This window comes from Pleuronectes platessa, chromosome 8 (genome assembly GCF_947347685.1).
Source record: "Pleuronectes platessa chromosome 8, fPlePla1.1, whole genome shotgun sequence".
In the NCBI taxonomy this organism is placed as follows: Eukaryota; Metazoa; Chordata; class Actinopteri; order Pleuronectiformes; family Pleuronectidae; genus Pleuronectes; species Pleuronectes platessa.
In genome coordinates this window covers 7,906,321-7,923,244 of record NC_070633.1, presented here as the reverse complement: position 1 = coordinate 7,923,244, position 16,924 = coordinate 7,906,321, and the positions used below count along the sequence as shown (strand labels likewise).

Sequence of the window (16,924 nt, the reverse complement as noted above, 5' to 3'; positions counted from 1 at the left end):
GGATTCCAATGGTTTACTCTTAAAAAACTGGTTGCCAATAATTTGTTGTAGCCACTTCATGCAGTTTGACTTGAATTGTCTCCTCTGGTTTTCTTTGTTGTATTATCATGAATGGCCCTCTTCCTGCCTCGCGTTGCACTGAGGAGTGGGAGAGAGGAATGTCTGTGACTGGCCACATCCACTGTTGTTGTCTTTGCAAAGTTGCTGAACACCAACTATTTTGTGTTTTTGTGCGTTCACCTCTCACGCATGCAAATGAAACTCCCCATTGATGTTGGTAACTTTACACTTGTGCCACTAACTCAGGTCTATTCAGGTCATTTCTATCCTCAACTACACCTTCAGTACTTCTCATGGAGTGAAAACGTGTATGTGACCACACAGTTTGAGTAACCTGCAAGCTTGGTCCAGAAAATAAAATAAATCAATTTCAATCGTAGAACAAATGCAGGATATCGTAAGAGAGTATAAATGTATGAGGGAAGGTGTGGGTGTTTTGTTTGAAAGGCGACACTGGTGTGTGCGTGTGTGTGTTGCTTTAGGCAGGTCCTACACCGGAGAACAACACACTCCCAGGCCCACAGACCACACCCATCTGAAAGTGCACCGCCCCCATTCACTTTAGCACACTTGTCCTTATTTGGTGGTGCTGCCATCTCAGCTGATGATTGGCTGATGAGGGGAAGAGAAAGAAAAAGATTTTGATGGAGACACACCTGTGCAGGCTTACATGCTCGTACACGCACGCACCCGCAAACACACACATACGCACGCGCAAACTTGTTCTAAGCATCTCCAGGGAGCACACACACACACACACACATATACACATACTGTACACATGATATCAAAGATTCCTGGATATTTATTAAACAAGATTACTGCTAAAAGTAAAGCCAATAAACAAATGGAATTAACACAATAACTTGACTAAATTATTCTTAAGGACACACAGGTACAAACTGACACACCAGGCAATGCCATGTCTAGACATGTGGTCCATAAAACTGCCACTCTGTAAAACACACACCTGCATCTGCAACACACCATTAACTTTATACCTGTGCGTTTGTTCAGCTGTTTTGACAGACTAAGACATTGAAAAGTCAAGGAAGCTTTTCAAGAGGCCCTGAATGTGACACACTTCCAGTATTTTGAGAAAGTGGCTTATCAGTACGAGAGGAATCCAGAGGAAGTTCGTCACTTGTGACGATGAGAAATTTCTGCATTTTCCCCTCCAGGCCACACAGTTCAAGGATTCTACAGAAAATGCTCATCACTGTCTGTAGCTCTGAGAGCCACATTCCCATAGTGTTTTTCGAATCAAGCTTTCATGGGCTGAAGAAGCTTTTCTATTCTGATTTACATTGTTGGGCTCTATAATAGTGATAAACAGACTGGTTGTTTTAGATGCTGAGTTGAAGCAAAGTCATCTAATGTTAAAAGGTGGGAAACGTATAAGATGTAAAATATAAGACTTCCTGGCACAAACATTTAAATTGGGCAACCTGACAATGTCCTGAGGAAGAGGAATAGCAGCCTCTAGCTCACACACAAAGGAAAACGTTACGAGAGTTTTAGATTGAATTATACATATATTTTATTACACAAACACAATTAAGTACAGTCTATAGATGTGTCATATTGTCTGTTTTAGTTACTGGTTTCAAAGCAATTCCGCCATTCTTTCTTCAGTCAGAGGTCTCTGCATTCAGAGACTCCAGTTCAGATAAAACAGCTCTGGATGAGACAGAGAAACAAGATAAGTCAGTGAAAAAGAGGATTTTGTACATTACATGAATGATAAAACACATCTCATCGCATTTACCATCAATGAAACGAAGAATCTTATTCACTTATCTTAGAAGAATCTCTGAGTCTAAACAGATGAATCTTGATGCTAAAATCAGCTTAATTTCTAAAAAGAAGATCTGCTCTTCTTTTTTTTGTCTCTTTGGTTCATGTTAGTTTCTCCCTTTAATCACATCTTTCACCACAGACAGCATTTTGATGGAGGTAAATCCGTCTCTCTCTCTTTGACTCATTTGAAGCCTAACTACAACTAGAATTACAGCCTTGTGCTTGTTTGCCTCCGTAAACCAGTCAAGTTGCAGGAAATATGGTCACAAGGTCCCCTCCATGCAGAAACTTATGATGTCGGGGAAGTTGTCCATCAAATAATCAACTTTAAGATATTCGACTGAAAACATGGCATAAAAAGCACAAATCGGTTCTCAATATATGATCAATATAACCATGATAACCACAAAGCAACAATGTCCCACACAGGCAAACTGGCAAAGCATGCAGCGGCGATTTTTTATGTGCAATCTGGATTCATGATCTCCAAATATATGTTATCATCATTTTGCAACAGAGACAAGCACACACATTAACTTCTTTGTTCTAGAAGAGGCCACGCCCCATTTATCCAGGCACATAAATATGAATTCAGCAGGTTTAAGTAAAGATCAGTTCTACGTGTGTGCGATTAGAAAAGAGCAGAGGAGAAGAGTCTCTTGTTGACCGGCGTCAAGTAATGTGCCTGGATGCAGGGGCGCTGCTAAAGGGGGGCCAGCAACGCCACCCTGATACAGTACAGACTAGGCCTATATTAAGTTTTTCACCACACAAGCCTTAGTGCATTCATGTGGGGTTATCACTATTGATTTTATTAGTAATTCATAAATTTGTTGGGGTGCTGTCAAAAAAATGAAGGTTCAGCAAGCGCTGCATTTGTTGTGTGTTATACAAAACTTGGCAGATGGAGCGGCCGGGCAGGGGAGGGGCTTTAACAGCAGGAGAACTGTAAGTAATCTCTGGTCATTGCTAACAAATGACAACATCCAATGTTGCCACATTGGATGCGTTTAACAAACGCTGATATTTTGTCCCACCTCTGACACTCCGGTTATGGACCTTCGTTAAATAATGAAAATACTATCTTCATTTTATTGATAATTTATGTTATGTCAATACAAACCTGGTGAAATTACTTTAGCTTGTGTATCAGAAAAAATTTGAACATTTACGGCACATTTGACCAATACAGCAATAATACTGATAAGCGTGATAATTTTGATAACAATAATTGTGATAGAAAATGTTCATACTATTTCATCTCTAATCTCAGAATACACTTTTCCTGCTGCAGTTGTACAATTCTCCTTTCCTCACCTTTGCTCCTCTGTCAGATTAAACTCAGCCAGTGTTCGCTTGGCCAGCTCTGCTGTGGCTGGCAGACAGAAGGCTGCCGACAGCTGAACCAGGTCCACTGCTCTCTGGGGAGAGCCACTGCTCTGACACACCAACAGGAAGTGAGTCAACAGGTCCTCACTGGAAAATGACATACGATCACAAGCTGATCAATCCTCATGAACTTTTAAGCCAAATTCACAAAAAAAATTGATTACATCGTCAGTATTTTTTAAACATTGGAGTAACAGTCCTGTAAGAGTCTGTCTAATTGCGTCTGTATTATTTTTACTGCTAACATATTTACTGTTTGTTTTGACAGCTCCAACATGCTGTGATGACATGTTAGAGATAATGTTGGAGCCAAGTAAACAGAAGAATTCCAGGTTTACAATGTGTAATTACCAGCTAGAGAATATCATTATAACTTTCACCAGGTGGTATTTTTTCAAGTGAGACACCAGGGATGTTTTCTGTTTAGGTTCAATGATGAAGACGTCACTAATACTTCCTGTGTCTATTCATATTAAAATTGATTTGTGTTTGGTTGTAGTTTGGAGACTCACGAAGGAACTCTGTTCTTGGATTTGAAGAGCTGCAGCATCTCCCTGCAGAGAGAATGACAGAGAAGAGAAGACATTTTTCACAGAAACTTAGACAGAGAGCATCCGTCAAGTCAATTAAGTACAAGCTTTTTTGTAAATGGACACACACACACATAAGCCGTCTCTCTCACCAGGCCTGTTGGGTCATGTTGGCTTGCAGCAGCAAGGAGGTGATGTGTGTGAGCGAGGAGGTGCTCCACTCCAGACTGGTCCTCCCTCTGTCGCCAGAGAACACACCCTTTATAGACAGAGCGCAGGCTGCAAACGACTCCTGAACCTGCAGACCAGAGGATACATAACACTGTGACAGTTGTCTGCTTTGAGCAAAACAACAAAATTAGACAAACATATCCACTGTGTTCCTCTCACTGACCTCAGGACTGTGCTTCTCTCTGGCCATCAGCATGAGCACCTCCTCCACCAGATCTGACTTATTATCATGACCCAGAGACCGGATGTCTGGAAATGGAATGGAGAGAGCAGCAGGTTTAGAAAATATAAATAGAATCACATTATGATAATCTGACCTCCTGACTCCTGGCGACTGATTTACTCAGTTTTAACCAGCAGAGATTGGCTGGTAAACGAGACAATAAGTCATCAACTGCCCATCAGATATACAAGTGATTCAGATAAGATAAAACATTCCATCCCACCATAAAGACATTTGCTCTGATACAGCAGCAATGGGATAGTAAAATAGAAAACATCAGTAAAAAGGCATTAATAAACATGCAAAAAGAATTAAAATACAATCGTAAGAGATATAGGAAGACAGCGATAATAGATACAATTTAAATGTGATTGCATGGAAAACTTAAGTTTTAAACTCACCTTTCCATATCTGAGGTAGCAAATCGAGGCGATTCTCTGTGTCCAGAGCCTGCAGCAGGTCTTTAAGTCCCTGAATGTTCGGGTAGTACAACTACAATCAGAGAAAAAAAACAATGTTAAGTTTGACTTTAAGTATCTACTTTACTTTCTCCAGGGGAATAAAAAACAGAAGTTGAATTAAGTGAATGTTTAAGTCCAAAATATAAAACATTTTGTTTTGGTAATGGATCAAATGACTATGAAATGGTAAAGGGGTTACTTGCAGCAAGGAATCCACAGGGAAATATTACTTACTCGACAGTTTCTCTGTGTTCTACTTAGCATTTCAGGCTCTTCTAGCTGACTAACTATCACATTAGCTACTGGTTAGTGACCACAGGGTAGCAGCTGCAAAATAAACCGATATTCTTCTTAGCTGCTGGAGATCAAACATAGAGCTAAATGAGAGAGAATATTGGACCTAAATTTGTCAAATGGTAGGTAACACAAATACAAATGGATGCTAATGTGGCTTCATGTCTGCTGTTTTTTTAAATAGGCAACTGTCTGCCAACCAACCATCTATAACAGTTTACAGTGTCCACAATTGTGTTTTTGGCTTGTTCATCTGTTCCAAGCCACAAATTTATTATTTAAAATAATAAAATAAGATATGATAAGATAAATCCCACAACAGGACCATTAACCATGTTACAGCACCAAAGAGACAGTCAAAAATAGACAATAATAATCGGATTGAATTGGTATATACAGTGTGAGAATATATATACACATGAAATAGATTATTACATTCGCTATGAATTGCAAAAAATGGAATCCCACTGTACTGATCTTAAATTAAAGACAGGAACTTACCTTTACTATAATGAATTATGCATAACTTTGCATAACAGATGATGAGGACCCCACTGAATAAAATATTTAATATCCTTGTGTAATAAGGGGGCTCTGTACACAGCCAAGTCCCAACGACAGTTTATAAAATCTTTAAACTGTATTATTGATTCATCCTGTCGAAATATTATCTGGTTCCGAGTCACTTAACGCATCAGGGAGAGAAATGTGCGTTATGTACTGACCGAGGGAATGAGCTGTTTGTACCACTTCAGCACGACATCGATGTGCTCCATCCCGCACACCAGGCTGAAGAAGCGACCGCTGGAGAGGAGCGAGGAGGAGAGGTCCAGTTACATCAGAGTGTTGTTTTTTAATTACTTTGTTCATTCATCCAATGGATTTGTAACACAGTTGAGTTAGGTTTTAATACTGTGGCTTAATAATGTGCAATAATAATTTACTGAACATAATCACTAGATGTGCTTTTTACATTGGTGGAAGGTTTTTACTCACTAGTAAATACTCTGTTGGAAAGGATCGCCCAGCAGCCTCCAGTTCTCCCCTACTTCTACTAGACTCTGTACTTTATAAGCCAGCTCCAGATCTTTAGTGTCCAGACACTGTTAGGGCAAAGATGTACACAGAGAGAAAAACAGGTCAGGTAAATGAAATGAAATTTAGGATAACCATTAAAATCCAGGCTGTATCTAATTGTATATAGCTAAAAAAGGTTTTGACAGTAAAACCCTGTATAAACCTAGAAAAGAAACTTAAGTACATGAAAACTCAATTCGAGGAGTTCGCAGGAGCACATTAGAGATAAATATTTATACAAAGAAGTAATAAAACAAGACTTACTATTCTCATTGCACTGATGAAGAACATAACTTGAAAGAGAGAGAAGAGAGAGAATAAATCTGTGTTAAGAACCACATCGTGTTTTATATGTCTATTTTTTATTAAAATGTCATCAGCACTAGTCCAGAATAAGCTTAAATGGTACCAAGGAAAGTAGTAACCTACAAAAAGTTTATAAAAACAAATAGTTTAGGTCACAATAAAGATAGTTGATGAAAATGATTAACATTGGTTGCAGCTTTCTCAGAGCAATGACAGTAAATGAAGCATCAGACTCTGACGTAAACATTACCAACAGGAACTGACCCAACTTGAATTCATCACTTTCAAAACTTTCCTCAAAGGCAAGGATGGAACAAACCGTGTTACTACGCCCTCTTATGGTGAACAGACAGTGCTTACAGAGCACATTTCTATTCTTAAAGTCCGTTTAAAAATTCCTTTTCACTAAAACTCAACACTCACACAAACATGCATACAGGTCTTAGAGTGGTTTTCCATCACACATCACTCCTACACTGCTGCCATCGTTATGGGCCACGATCTTCTTGTTAGAGGACGACCTGCACTGCTGCCCCCTAATGATGCATTATTGGGACAATATAACTAGTCTATGGCCGTCACAATCGTGAGACAAAACAGAAAACTAATCTAGTCTAGGCCTCCCATGATAAATAGCAGAACAGTCTCTAGACTCTTAGAAAAGAACCAGAGTAACACTTTGAAAACTCTATTGGTTCAAAATACACTTTTAGAAAACATTTTGTGGACTGTTAAAGTTGCCTCATAATATTACTTAGTGGTCACTGCTGTCGTATTGCCAGCGGAGGCAAGCTTCTTAACCGATTTGAAAGGTTTTTGTGAGTACAAATCATTTACACAATTCCACAATACCCGAATTTGCCATCTGCACTGATGTTAAAACAAAGCAAAACTAGATGTGCAGAAAATTATTTTGAACTTCAGCAAAGGCACTGGGATGATCTTTCAGAGCAGTGATTGATTTGTATTGTAAAAAGAATCTCACACGTGTGTTCAGCTGCTGGATGAGTCAAAAAACTACATTCCTTTAAAACAGACATTTTCAATCATTTCTCTATTTAATAATGGTTGATATATTCTATGCTTTCATTTCAGAGAACACTGAGACATTAAAGTATATAAACTTTAATAAAATCAGGAAAAACTGAGGAAAAACTGCAACATACCATCGTTAGGGTCCTGGCAGGTGAAGCTGCTCCCGTTCAGCTCTGACATGATTTCATCCAACATGTTAGTAGTGTGCTGACCAGAGGAGGCTGGAAAGATAAAAATCCACAGAATATAAGGCAACATACATGACATACAGTTAACAGTACAGAGACTGTTGAAGTGTAGTTATGTGCCTATTTTAGAAGTTGGTTTAGATGTGTGCTGGGTTTTTTAAATGTAAATTTGAAATTGTGAATCATTTGTTGAGCCTTTAAAAAGGAGAACTTCTGTGACTTGGGACAGACATTAAAGTCGATCTATCTATCTCAACTCACCTGCTTTGTAAAAGATGGACAGGATGTGGTCGAAGGAGGCCAGGCTGGGATCTAAAAAACACAAATGCAAACATGTGAAGATAAACAGGAAAAAGCTGCCTATAGAACTTGGAAATAATTTTCAGTGCGATTGTAGATTTAAAATTAAATAAATGTCAAATCAGAACCAGTTTGGGTTTTAACAACCTTGTAAAGAAATTTTTTTTAATCTAATAGTTACCTATTCCCAAAGCCTTCATCTCATTCAGAGTTTGTATAGATTTCATTTTGGCCATAGAGCCGCAGCGTCTCAGTGCTTTGAGGACACTGTTGAACGTCAGCAGGTTGGGCTGAACTTTATGTTGACTCATCTGGGTCAACAAGTCCTGCACACAAAAACAACAACACAAACAAACAAACAAAGTCTTAACCGTGTATAAAAGTAAAAGGATAAAAGTATTTCCCTTAATGCACACAAAGATGGCACTGATATGAGGTTCACAGCATCCAAATTTTCAATATATATATATATATATATATATATAAGATTTGCCAAGACAGCTTGACAAATCATGTTTTCAGTTTGTTTGTACATCAAAATCTAGTGAACACTTTGAGTTCTAAAATTTGGTATAAAATATGACTTGCATTCAAGGATGAACTTTTTCGATTTTGATGGTTAAAGGTCAACGTGAACCTCATAAACACATTTATTAGCAATGACTCATTAATTAATTTGTCAATATCTTCGTTGCACAACTCAAGATTTTCTCCATCTTGTGTTCTAAAATGGGACAGTGTTTTAGTTAAAAAAAAAGGAATATAAGTTATAATATCTGAGGGGGCCACACAGCTTTCATAGAACTGCCAGTAGCCAGTCAGATTTACCTGTAGCCTCAGCGTAGCCTCAAGTTTGACCGAAACACTTGATGACACTAAGGTGTCAAACTGAGGTTATGTCCCTAACATCTGCTGGTGGCTGCTAACACCTTCTTACACTTCTTCTACTAGTAATTGGTTACTTAATCATCTTATTCATCATCTTGTCCTATACTCTAAAATGTTACTCTGACAGAATTTTAAATGTTTCAAATTAAGTTTCAAAATCTATACAAATTGTATTAAATTATAAAATTATAGATTTTACTGGATTTTAAAGATATAAATATTTCCAGCAACTGAGCTGTTTGCTGCAGCTGCATTTGACGTTATTTAGGAATTATTGAATAGTTTGTGAATCCATAACGATATATTTTAACTTGCCAATAACAAATGAATACACTTTGGATAAACAATGTAAAGTACATGCTATGACATAATTTTTTTTTATTTTCTTTGTGTCCTTAACATCAGTACAAAGCTGTGTAATATGGAGAACAACAGTGTAAAGGGTCTCACTTCGATCAGGTCCCATCTCTCAGCGTATTTGTCTCTGACACTTGAAGCCGCTGAGATCAGTGCGTTGAAGATGTGGACGTCAGCTGGAGACAAAGGGCAGTTCATTAGTCGTCCGCTTCCAATACACAACAGGGATCAACAATAATGCTCAAAATCAATTGTAGGCCTGATTAAATAAAATTGTGTTTTTCTTTAGTCAGATTCAGTCATGAGTCATGTCACGTGGGATCATAACAGAAGAGGTCAGAGCTCAAAATCAACATACGTTTTTTTCAATTAAATCAAATCTAATTTCTAAAAATATAAAGTATAGCAATAATGAAGAATGTTTCGCCCTACTTTAATAACATATTTTTAGAGTCAAATGATCTGCACAGCGCGTTGAGCTGACCAGACGTTTAAACAACTGTGGAAACTGATTTCAGAATTCCATATTTAAACTATTTATTTCAAAGTCCAAATATTGTCCTAAAATGGAGTTTGTATCCTCTGGCTAATGGGCTCATTTCTCCACATAATTTAAATGTAATAACTCACCTGTCAGTTTCTCATTGAGCAAGTCGGTGTACATGCTGAAGGCCTTTGCATAGGCTCCATGCTGGGGAGAGACAGACATGGATAAACAATCAATCTACTAAACAACTGCAGCGGGTGTGAGTCTATCCTTCACACCATAATGAGCAGGCCACACACAGCTAGTAACAGCAGTAATGACTCTGCACACACCTTCACCATTCCTCTGATCAGAGCAGAGTAACAGCGCGTGTCTCTCTCTGGCAGCACGCTAAAGATTCTCTCTGCGTTGTTGTTTTCTTTCCAGGTCCACTGGAGGGAGTCTAAAGTCTGACGGATCTTAAATCTCCTCCTCTTCAAATCTTCTCCTCCCTCCTGCTGAACAAACAAGGATAAACAAGTAAACATTTAGGACGTTAAAAACTACTGATAGGGTAAGTGAATAGGACCTGTTACAATGGCATCTGTCAAGGTGGGTGGGATACATTAAGCAGCAAATGAAGAATCAGTTCATGAAGCTGAAGTTGTTGAAAGCAGGGAAAATGGGCAGGTGTACAGATCTGAATGAATTTGACAAAGGCCAGACAGAGCTAATTGTGGGAAGAATGGGTCAGTACATCTCCATCTGTTGTTGGTTGTTCCTGAGATGCAGTGATCATTAGTGATGCGAGGCTACGAAGCTTGTCGAGTAATCCAGGAAGATTTTTGAGAAGCGCGCTTGTGTTGATGATGTATGTGGTAACTCTCAAAGCCTCGCGAGCCGGCCGTACCACGTGACTGAGTCAGGAAATGGTTCGTGGGTTTGGTATGCGAAATCGAAATATAAGGGGCAGCGGAATGCAATGGATTCAATTGGACGGAAGGCTTCAATGCTTGATGAAGCTTGATCTCGCCATCACTAGTGTTCATTACCAACTATAGGGCATTGGAGGCAGCTCTGATGAATAGTTTATCACGCCAACCTTCAGGCAGAGGTTTCGATCAGAGATGACTCACCGCTTCCTCTGTCTGTGGTGCCCCCTCCTGGACAGGGTCTTTGTCACAGTAAAAGCAGACAAGATCTAACAGCTCATGGGTTGTTTCCATGGAGACTGCCGTACCTGGAAGATACAATGTAGACACAGAGTTATGTTAGAGGTAAGAGAGAACATATACTGTGTGCGTGTGCGTGCGTGCGCGTGTGTGTGTGTTCTCACCAGCTTGTAGTAGCTGGTCGTACATGTCAACAGCTGCTGAAACTTTCCTCAGCCTGATTCGTTCCTTCAGTGCCTCCTCGCTCACCTCCTCGAGACGCAGCGACACTGTCTCTGGCATCAGACACTACACACACACAGACACAGTTATGATATTTGGCATCTGGATGTATGTAGTAACTAGTAGTAGTATAGAAACTTTCTTACTGGTATATGTGGTTCAGCAAAGTCTTTAGTGAAGAACTTGGGGTTACCGTTGACAAAGTATTTGGCTGCAGACCTGCCAGACTCCTGAGAGAGAGAGTACAACTTCTGCAGAGAGAGAGAGAAAGAGAACGATACACCAGTTAGAAAATGTGTCACAGATTGTACATTTGCTGTTTATTATGGCCCACAAGAGGGCGATCTTTACAGTGACATGATGAATGGATTCAGGCATATATGACAAATGGCTGATTTAAGAATGAAAATTCAAAAAAGGCAGCAAAGTCACGATGTGCAATGTTGTATGTTTTGACGTACAAACTCAGTAGAGGTCCTGGGAGAGAGGTAAGGGTCATCCTGGAACTGATAGTTGTACGCTGTGGGATCCTAGTGATGACAACAGACACAATAAGTTAGCATATGAAGCAATAAAACATCTTTATAGACACAGTGATGTGTAAGAAGTGGGAGAGCTCTCACCCTGCTGGCAGTCGAAGCCAGAGCCTCCAGCACCGCTTCTTTGCTCCTGTTTGATCAAAATCACAAATTGTGAATTTTGTTTTTGGGACAATTTATGTCAAGATAAATGCTAAAAGGTTTCTCTTTTAACACACTGCATCCATGCTGCCTGTAGTGTATGACACCTGAACCCTGATATGGTACATACCATGTTTTCTTCCTTGGGATGACAATAGTCTCTGTAAATTCTGCAACATCATAGAGGAAGAGGTACAGCTTTAATGTACATGATATTTTAAAGATTATAAACAACAGCCCTAGAAGGTGATTGGGTCAAGTCTTAGTATAAGGAGATAATTTATCTAAAATCTAAATTGTCTCATGTGCCAATGAAATATTCTGCATTTAATTATCATCAACAAATACCACAACACACCAAAACCAACACTGGTTTAGTTCCTCTCTTACAGTTCTTGTAAATCCGGCAAAATATATAATAGTTTATTGGTGGTTTAGGTTATTCAAATCTTATATATTACTCAAACAGAAGATGGTGTGTTAATTGAGTACTATTTTTAGCAGCGGATAAATACACATCTAGGAGCATGGGCACAGCAGCACAGAGCTAAGTGGCATTGATTCAAAATAAACTACAGTCATCATGGTGATGACGGAACATGTCAACCCAGTATAAGAACGTGTTTCACTTTAACCGATTCTGTAACAATAGTGATCCATCGCTTTAAGTAATGTTAACACAAAGACTTAGTAGGAGTTGTTTATTCTAGGTTTTGATCTTTTTATAGGATTGGTTCACCAGCCTAAACACCCTGTTATATTCTGAATACACGTCTTAAATGAAGCTTTGACAGGAGATGACAGGGCTTTGCATGTTTATCTTAAAGTCTTTTTTCTGACTTTGGAATTGAATGGATTTTGCCAAATGTTGTAATCATGACCACAACGTTCTTCCAATGTACCTTTATGAGCCTCTGCAGCCTGTTGTCGCAGACATGGAGTCCAACCAAAACTCCTAGAAAAAAAGAAGGTCAGAAAGAAGAAAATCATTGAGCTCAAAGGAAGATGTGTTGAGTTACATTTAAAAAAAAAGACAACCTTTACAGATTAAAAATCCTCTGATAGGCTATTTTATTTAAAATAAACTCTTATTGCAACAACAGTATCCATTTTCCAGGGTAGATTAAGTTGTTAAAGGGTTAAGTTCAAGTGTTGGGGGACTCAAGACAAAAATCCAAAGACAGACATGAAGGCTTTAGACGAATAATGAATGTTAAGAAGTTGAATTATCACAGTCATTTGTCCTTCAGTAGAAAATTAAAACTGCCGTGTTCAACCCGTAGCTACACACAAACTGTAGGAAACATTAAGGGCAAACCTAACGTTTACATGCCACTACATGAAGAACAGTTTTATGTCGAGCAGGTGCTGTGCTGTGCTGCAGAGATGAATTAGCTTCATGACCTCCTGTCAAACGATGCTAGCTGCCGCTTCTAGACCCGCACAGCAGATAAATAAACTGATATAAAAAACTGAATCGATGACAGTCTGGTTCAAAACACAGCAGTGGATATTTGATACCTGTGACTAAACAGCTGCTCCAAGTTATTAGTCAAAAACCGTCCGTTTCTCTGGATGTAATGTCCTACATGCCTCCCGGGCGCCGCCATGTTGATACAAACTGAAGGCTTCTGGGAGGGCGAAACCATGCAGCTGGATAAAAGGGGGGGAGAGATAAATTAATAAAAACTTGTCCATTAGAGATAAAGTAACATTTTTTTCATAGTTTATCACAATTGAATCGACAATTTTGATTTATATATGATTTTTGAAATGTTAATATAAATGTAGTTCTTGTAAAAGCCTCAGTTGTGTTTGGTGTCTCCCCCCTTACTCCGTGTTTTGGTTTGACCTCAGACTGTCCCACGTGCGACACAGGAGCAGCCTCACGTTGCGTGCAGTTTATAACTAAACGCCATGATTTTACTATAACTGCGGAAGTTTCGTAGTTCTACAACATGTTGTTCGGAAAAGATGTTCCATGGCGGCGCTTGGAGGGCATGACGTTCGGCATGTACTCTGCCGAGGAGATAAGGTGAGGGTTCCCGTGTTAGCTCAATGCTAAACACGAGTTCAAAACAACCTGTCTGCTCATGCTAACATGTAGTAACGTTATATCCCAACAGTCTTCTCTCAGTTAAGCAGTGTGTTGCTATGTAAATGTGCATTTTGTCTATTCGATCTATCATTATTACGCTCAAAACAACCCTAAAGAGGTAAAGTGCCGTTTCACTGAGATGACATAATGTACATAATGTGCCTCAAATCTTATCTTAGTGTAGTTTGTACTCTTTTTTTTAATGCACTGTAACTTGTCAGTGTTAAATTATAATATAAAGGAACCATACACTCAAAAGTTTGTATTATAATAATACATTTGTATTAAATTTAAAAGATATAACTAATTATCAATAACTAGATCTATTGCTTTTTATGACTTTCTACATTCTTCTTTTTATCACGAACAAGGTCCACTTATCAAATGTAGTGGAGTAAAAAGTACAATGTTTTCGTCTGAGATGCAGTAGAGTAGAAGTAAAAAAGCATAGACACCAATACTATTGTGAAGAACAAGTACCTCCAGTAATTGTATCAATTGGGTTGTATCTCCTCACTGTGCGTACACAGTGCATAGACATTTTATCAATATATATTGGATTTTTCTCACATTTCAATAATTATTTATATAGTATTATCACAAGCTCTAACATCCACCCACAAAACACCACCACTAAAAAACTCACCAGCAAAAGAGAATAGTGAAATAAACACTCGGTAAGGTAAAAAATAAGCAAGTAAAAGGTGGAAGGTAGCTGATAAAATGTTATTTTTCTCATCTGCTGTCCAGGAAGTTGAGTGTGAAGGCGATCACTAACTTCCGGTTCCTCGATGGAGTTGGGAATGTGGCTCCAAACGGTCTGTACGACTTGGCCCTTGGACCAGCAGACAGCAAAGAGGTCAGTCTGTCTTTGCTGAATCCCATTATATAGGTTCTGTGTATTGTAAAATACAGTCATGACATATCTGTTACATGCCAGAGTTCAGTCTATTACTTACTTAAGTGGTTGTACCTTTCTCTTTGTGTTTCATTAAATTATGTACATCTATTTTTCTTGTAAACTGTATGTTATCTTTTTTTCCAGGTGTGTTCGACCTGCTGTCAGGACTTCAACACGTGTCCGGGTCACTTTGGACATGTGGAACTTCCTCTACCTGTTTACAACCCACTGTTCTTTGATGTAAGCATTTTCAAAAATACGCTAGACCCACACATTAAACGCAAATGACGATAACACGACCAGCATGTGTGCTTAAGTGTTTTGGATGTTTTGTGGAAGCTAGTGAGAGGAGAACTCAGGCAGCAGCTGATGTCTTATGCTGAAAATGTTAATGTAGACTTGATGCATCAAGGAGACCAGAAGGTGGAATAATATACAAACGCTAACTGAGCAATTATCACCCCCAAGTCTGAAGATGTCTCCCACAGCATCCCCATATATCTTCCTCTACTTGCGTCACCCATTCTAAAAGCACATCCATGAATGGCTGGAATTACTTTCACCCTCTATGTAACATGTAGGCTTTCACATCCCATTGGATAGTAAAGTCTAAAGTATGCATATATAAATCACATTGTGTCCTTATGTCTTGCCACTGGTAAAATACACAAAAAAGTGGGAGTTGGTGAGAGTTGAAGTTGGTGTCTCTCTGTCTCAGGCATCTGAGTTAGATATGACGGTCCCTAAGTGTAAACACTACAGTGTACTGTTGGTTGGCCCTTTATCTATAACCTGATCTTGGGTAGTACTTAGAGAGGAGGGAGGATCTGTGGAATCACTCTTCTCTTAATAGTGTACAGATACAATGTATTATACACTATGTACTTAATATATAGTGGCATCTAAATAAATGTGTGAGTATGGTCATAAATTCCTCAACACTTAAGGTCTGATGAACTAACATTGACTTTCAAATCATTTTTTAAAAGTTGATTGACTCAACATATTTTTCTTGCATTTTTACCAATATTTCTCATTTTCCTCCATCAGAAACTGTACCTGTTGATCCGCGGGTCCTGTCTGGCGTGTCACATGTTAACGTGTCCCAGAGCAGCCCTCCACCTGCTGCTGAGCCAGCTGAAGTTAGTGGACCACGGAGCCTTGTTAGATGTCTACACCATAGAGCAAGTTCTTAACCATGTGAGTTTATCCTTGCTGTGGAAGCTAGTCATTTCAGCAGCATCTTGCAGACTAAAGCACACTATACAAAACAACTGCTATTTGTTTTTAAAATACTTTCAATCAGGAGGAAGAGCGAATAGGGATGTTTTATTGTGGGCCTTATGAGGATTTGTATAATAGGCTACTTGTTTATTCATGGTGAATTTGTTATTGTCTTACTCCTGATAGGGTGGAGTAATTTTGTTCTTTGGTGTTGTGTATGTGTTAGGATGATTAAGTGTGATTGATGAATTTGTGTGCATCATGTGTTAGTATCTTGAAGAGAATCCCAAAGCCTCTGGAGATGAGATCCAGCAGGTGCTGAAAGCTTTTACAGACAAAACCCTCGGAGACAACCCCGAAGGTCCTCAGATCACCAAACCAGTGAGTACACAATTACACACAAACACATGCACACACATTGACACACAACCACTGACACATGTACACCTATTTCACGGGAAGACTATTAAAGATGATTTAACCATATCGTATTATACACAGAATTTACCCAGACCATATTTAAGTTTGTGTTACTTTGTGTTTATCAGATTAAACATCTTGTTGAAAAGAAGAGCAGTCTGATAAATGACTTCTGGAGGATCAACATGAAAACAAGGAAATGTCCGTTGTGCGGGTAAGTTAATTCGCATTTATTAAAATGACAAAACGAATATAATTTAATTATGTTCTGAACTACTTTTTATATCAATTCATTCATACCGCCTTTTTATTTGTGTCATGGTGCTAGCTGTACAGTAATAGTGCATTGAATATTTTTGTTAAGATGTTGTCAATTTTCAAAGTCATAATTGTGTGTAGGAGCGGAAGGTTTCCAGTACGCCATGAGCACAACAGCAAGCTGATTGTAACGATGCCTTCAGGATTGAAGACCCCTGACAATCCGGATGGTGAGTAGTGGTTTGTACATATCCTGTCCTTTTTTTCCCTCATTACATTACATATTGTTCTTTTTGCTGCAGTTTTGTGTAGCTTTTGTTAAACACATAACTCTGCCCCCATTT

The 16,924-nt window shown here is 38.8% G+C and overlaps 2 protein-coding genes across 3 annotated transcripts in view; one reads left to right on the top strand and one right to left on the bottom strand.

Annotated features, from left to right (window-relative positions):
* Positions 1 to 1,575: 1,575 nt before the first annotated feature.
* ptcd3 (pentatricopeptide repeat domain 3) overlaps positions 1,576 to 16,924 on the bottom strand; it is a 23,214-nt gene continuing 7,865 nt past the window's right edge. The window contains exons 2-24 of one of the 2 annotated variants that reach the window (XM_053429573.1): positions 13,201 to 13,332; positions 12,582 to 12,634; positions 11,810 to 11,849; positions 11,623 to 11,668; positions 11,461 to 11,529; positions 11,146 to 11,250; positions 10,942 to 11,065; positions 10,742 to 10,845; positions 9,959 to 10,120; positions 9,770 to 9,830; positions 9,233 to 9,315; positions 8,076 to 8,220; positions 7,856 to 7,906; positions 7,538 to 7,627; positions 6,330 to 6,358; positions 5,985 to 6,091; positions 5,714 to 5,792; positions 4,635 to 4,725; positions 4,174 to 4,259; positions 3,932 to 4,077; positions 3,762 to 3,803; positions 3,178 to 3,336; positions 1,576 to 1,740 (exon numbers count right to left, since the gene is read on the bottom strand). In XM_053429573.1, the coding sequence (XP_053285548.1) occupies positions 1,692 to 1,740; positions 3,178 to 3,336; positions 3,762 to 3,803; positions 3,932 to 4,077; positions 4,174 to 4,259; positions 4,635 to 4,725; positions 5,714 to 5,792; positions 5,985 to 6,091; positions 6,330 to 6,358; positions 7,538 to 7,627; positions 7,856 to 7,906; positions 8,076 to 8,220; positions 9,233 to 9,315; positions 9,770 to 9,830; positions 9,959 to 10,120; positions 10,742 to 10,845; positions 10,942 to 11,065; positions 11,146 to 11,250; positions 11,461 to 11,529; positions 11,623 to 11,668; positions 11,810 to 11,849; positions 12,582 to 12,634; positions 13,201 to 13,328 (2,049 nt within the window). In that variant the 5' untranslated portion in view covers positions 13,329 to 13,332 and the 3' untranslated portion in view covers positions 1,576 to 1,691. Of the gene's footprint in view, positions 1,741 to 3,177; positions 3,337 to 3,761; positions 3,804 to 3,931; positions 4,078 to 4,173; positions 4,260 to 4,634; positions 4,726 to 5,713; positions 5,793 to 5,984; positions 6,092 to 6,329; positions 6,359 to 7,537; positions 7,628 to 7,855; positions 7,907 to 8,075; positions 8,221 to 9,232; positions 9,316 to 9,769; positions 9,831 to 9,958; positions 10,124 to 10,741; positions 10,846 to 10,941; positions 11,066 to 11,145; positions 11,251 to 11,460; positions 11,530 to 11,622; positions 11,669 to 11,809; positions 11,850 to 12,581; positions 12,635 to 13,200; positions 13,333 to 16,924 lie in introns of both variants that reach the window. The other variant, XM_053429572.1, reaches the window with a different exon arrangement.
* polr1a (RNA polymerase I subunit A) overlaps positions 13,525 to 16,924 on the top strand; it is a 21,563-nt gene continuing 18,163 nt past the window's right edge. Inside the window, exons 1-7 of the mRNA XM_053429571.1 lie at positions 13,525 to 13,714; positions 14,528 to 14,636; positions 14,823 to 14,918; positions 15,729 to 15,878; positions 16,173 to 16,283; positions 16,451 to 16,536; positions 16,722 to 16,810. Coding sequence (XP_053285546.1) covers positions 13,638 to 13,714; positions 14,528 to 14,636; positions 14,823 to 14,918; positions 15,729 to 15,878; positions 16,173 to 16,283; positions 16,451 to 16,536; positions 16,722 to 16,810 — 718 coding nt within the window. The 5' untranslated portion in view covers positions 13,525 to 13,637. The remainder of the gene's footprint in view (positions 13,715 to 14,527; positions 14,637 to 14,822; positions 14,919 to 15,728; positions 15,879 to 16,172; positions 16,284 to 16,450; positions 16,537 to 16,721; positions 16,811 to 16,924) is intronic.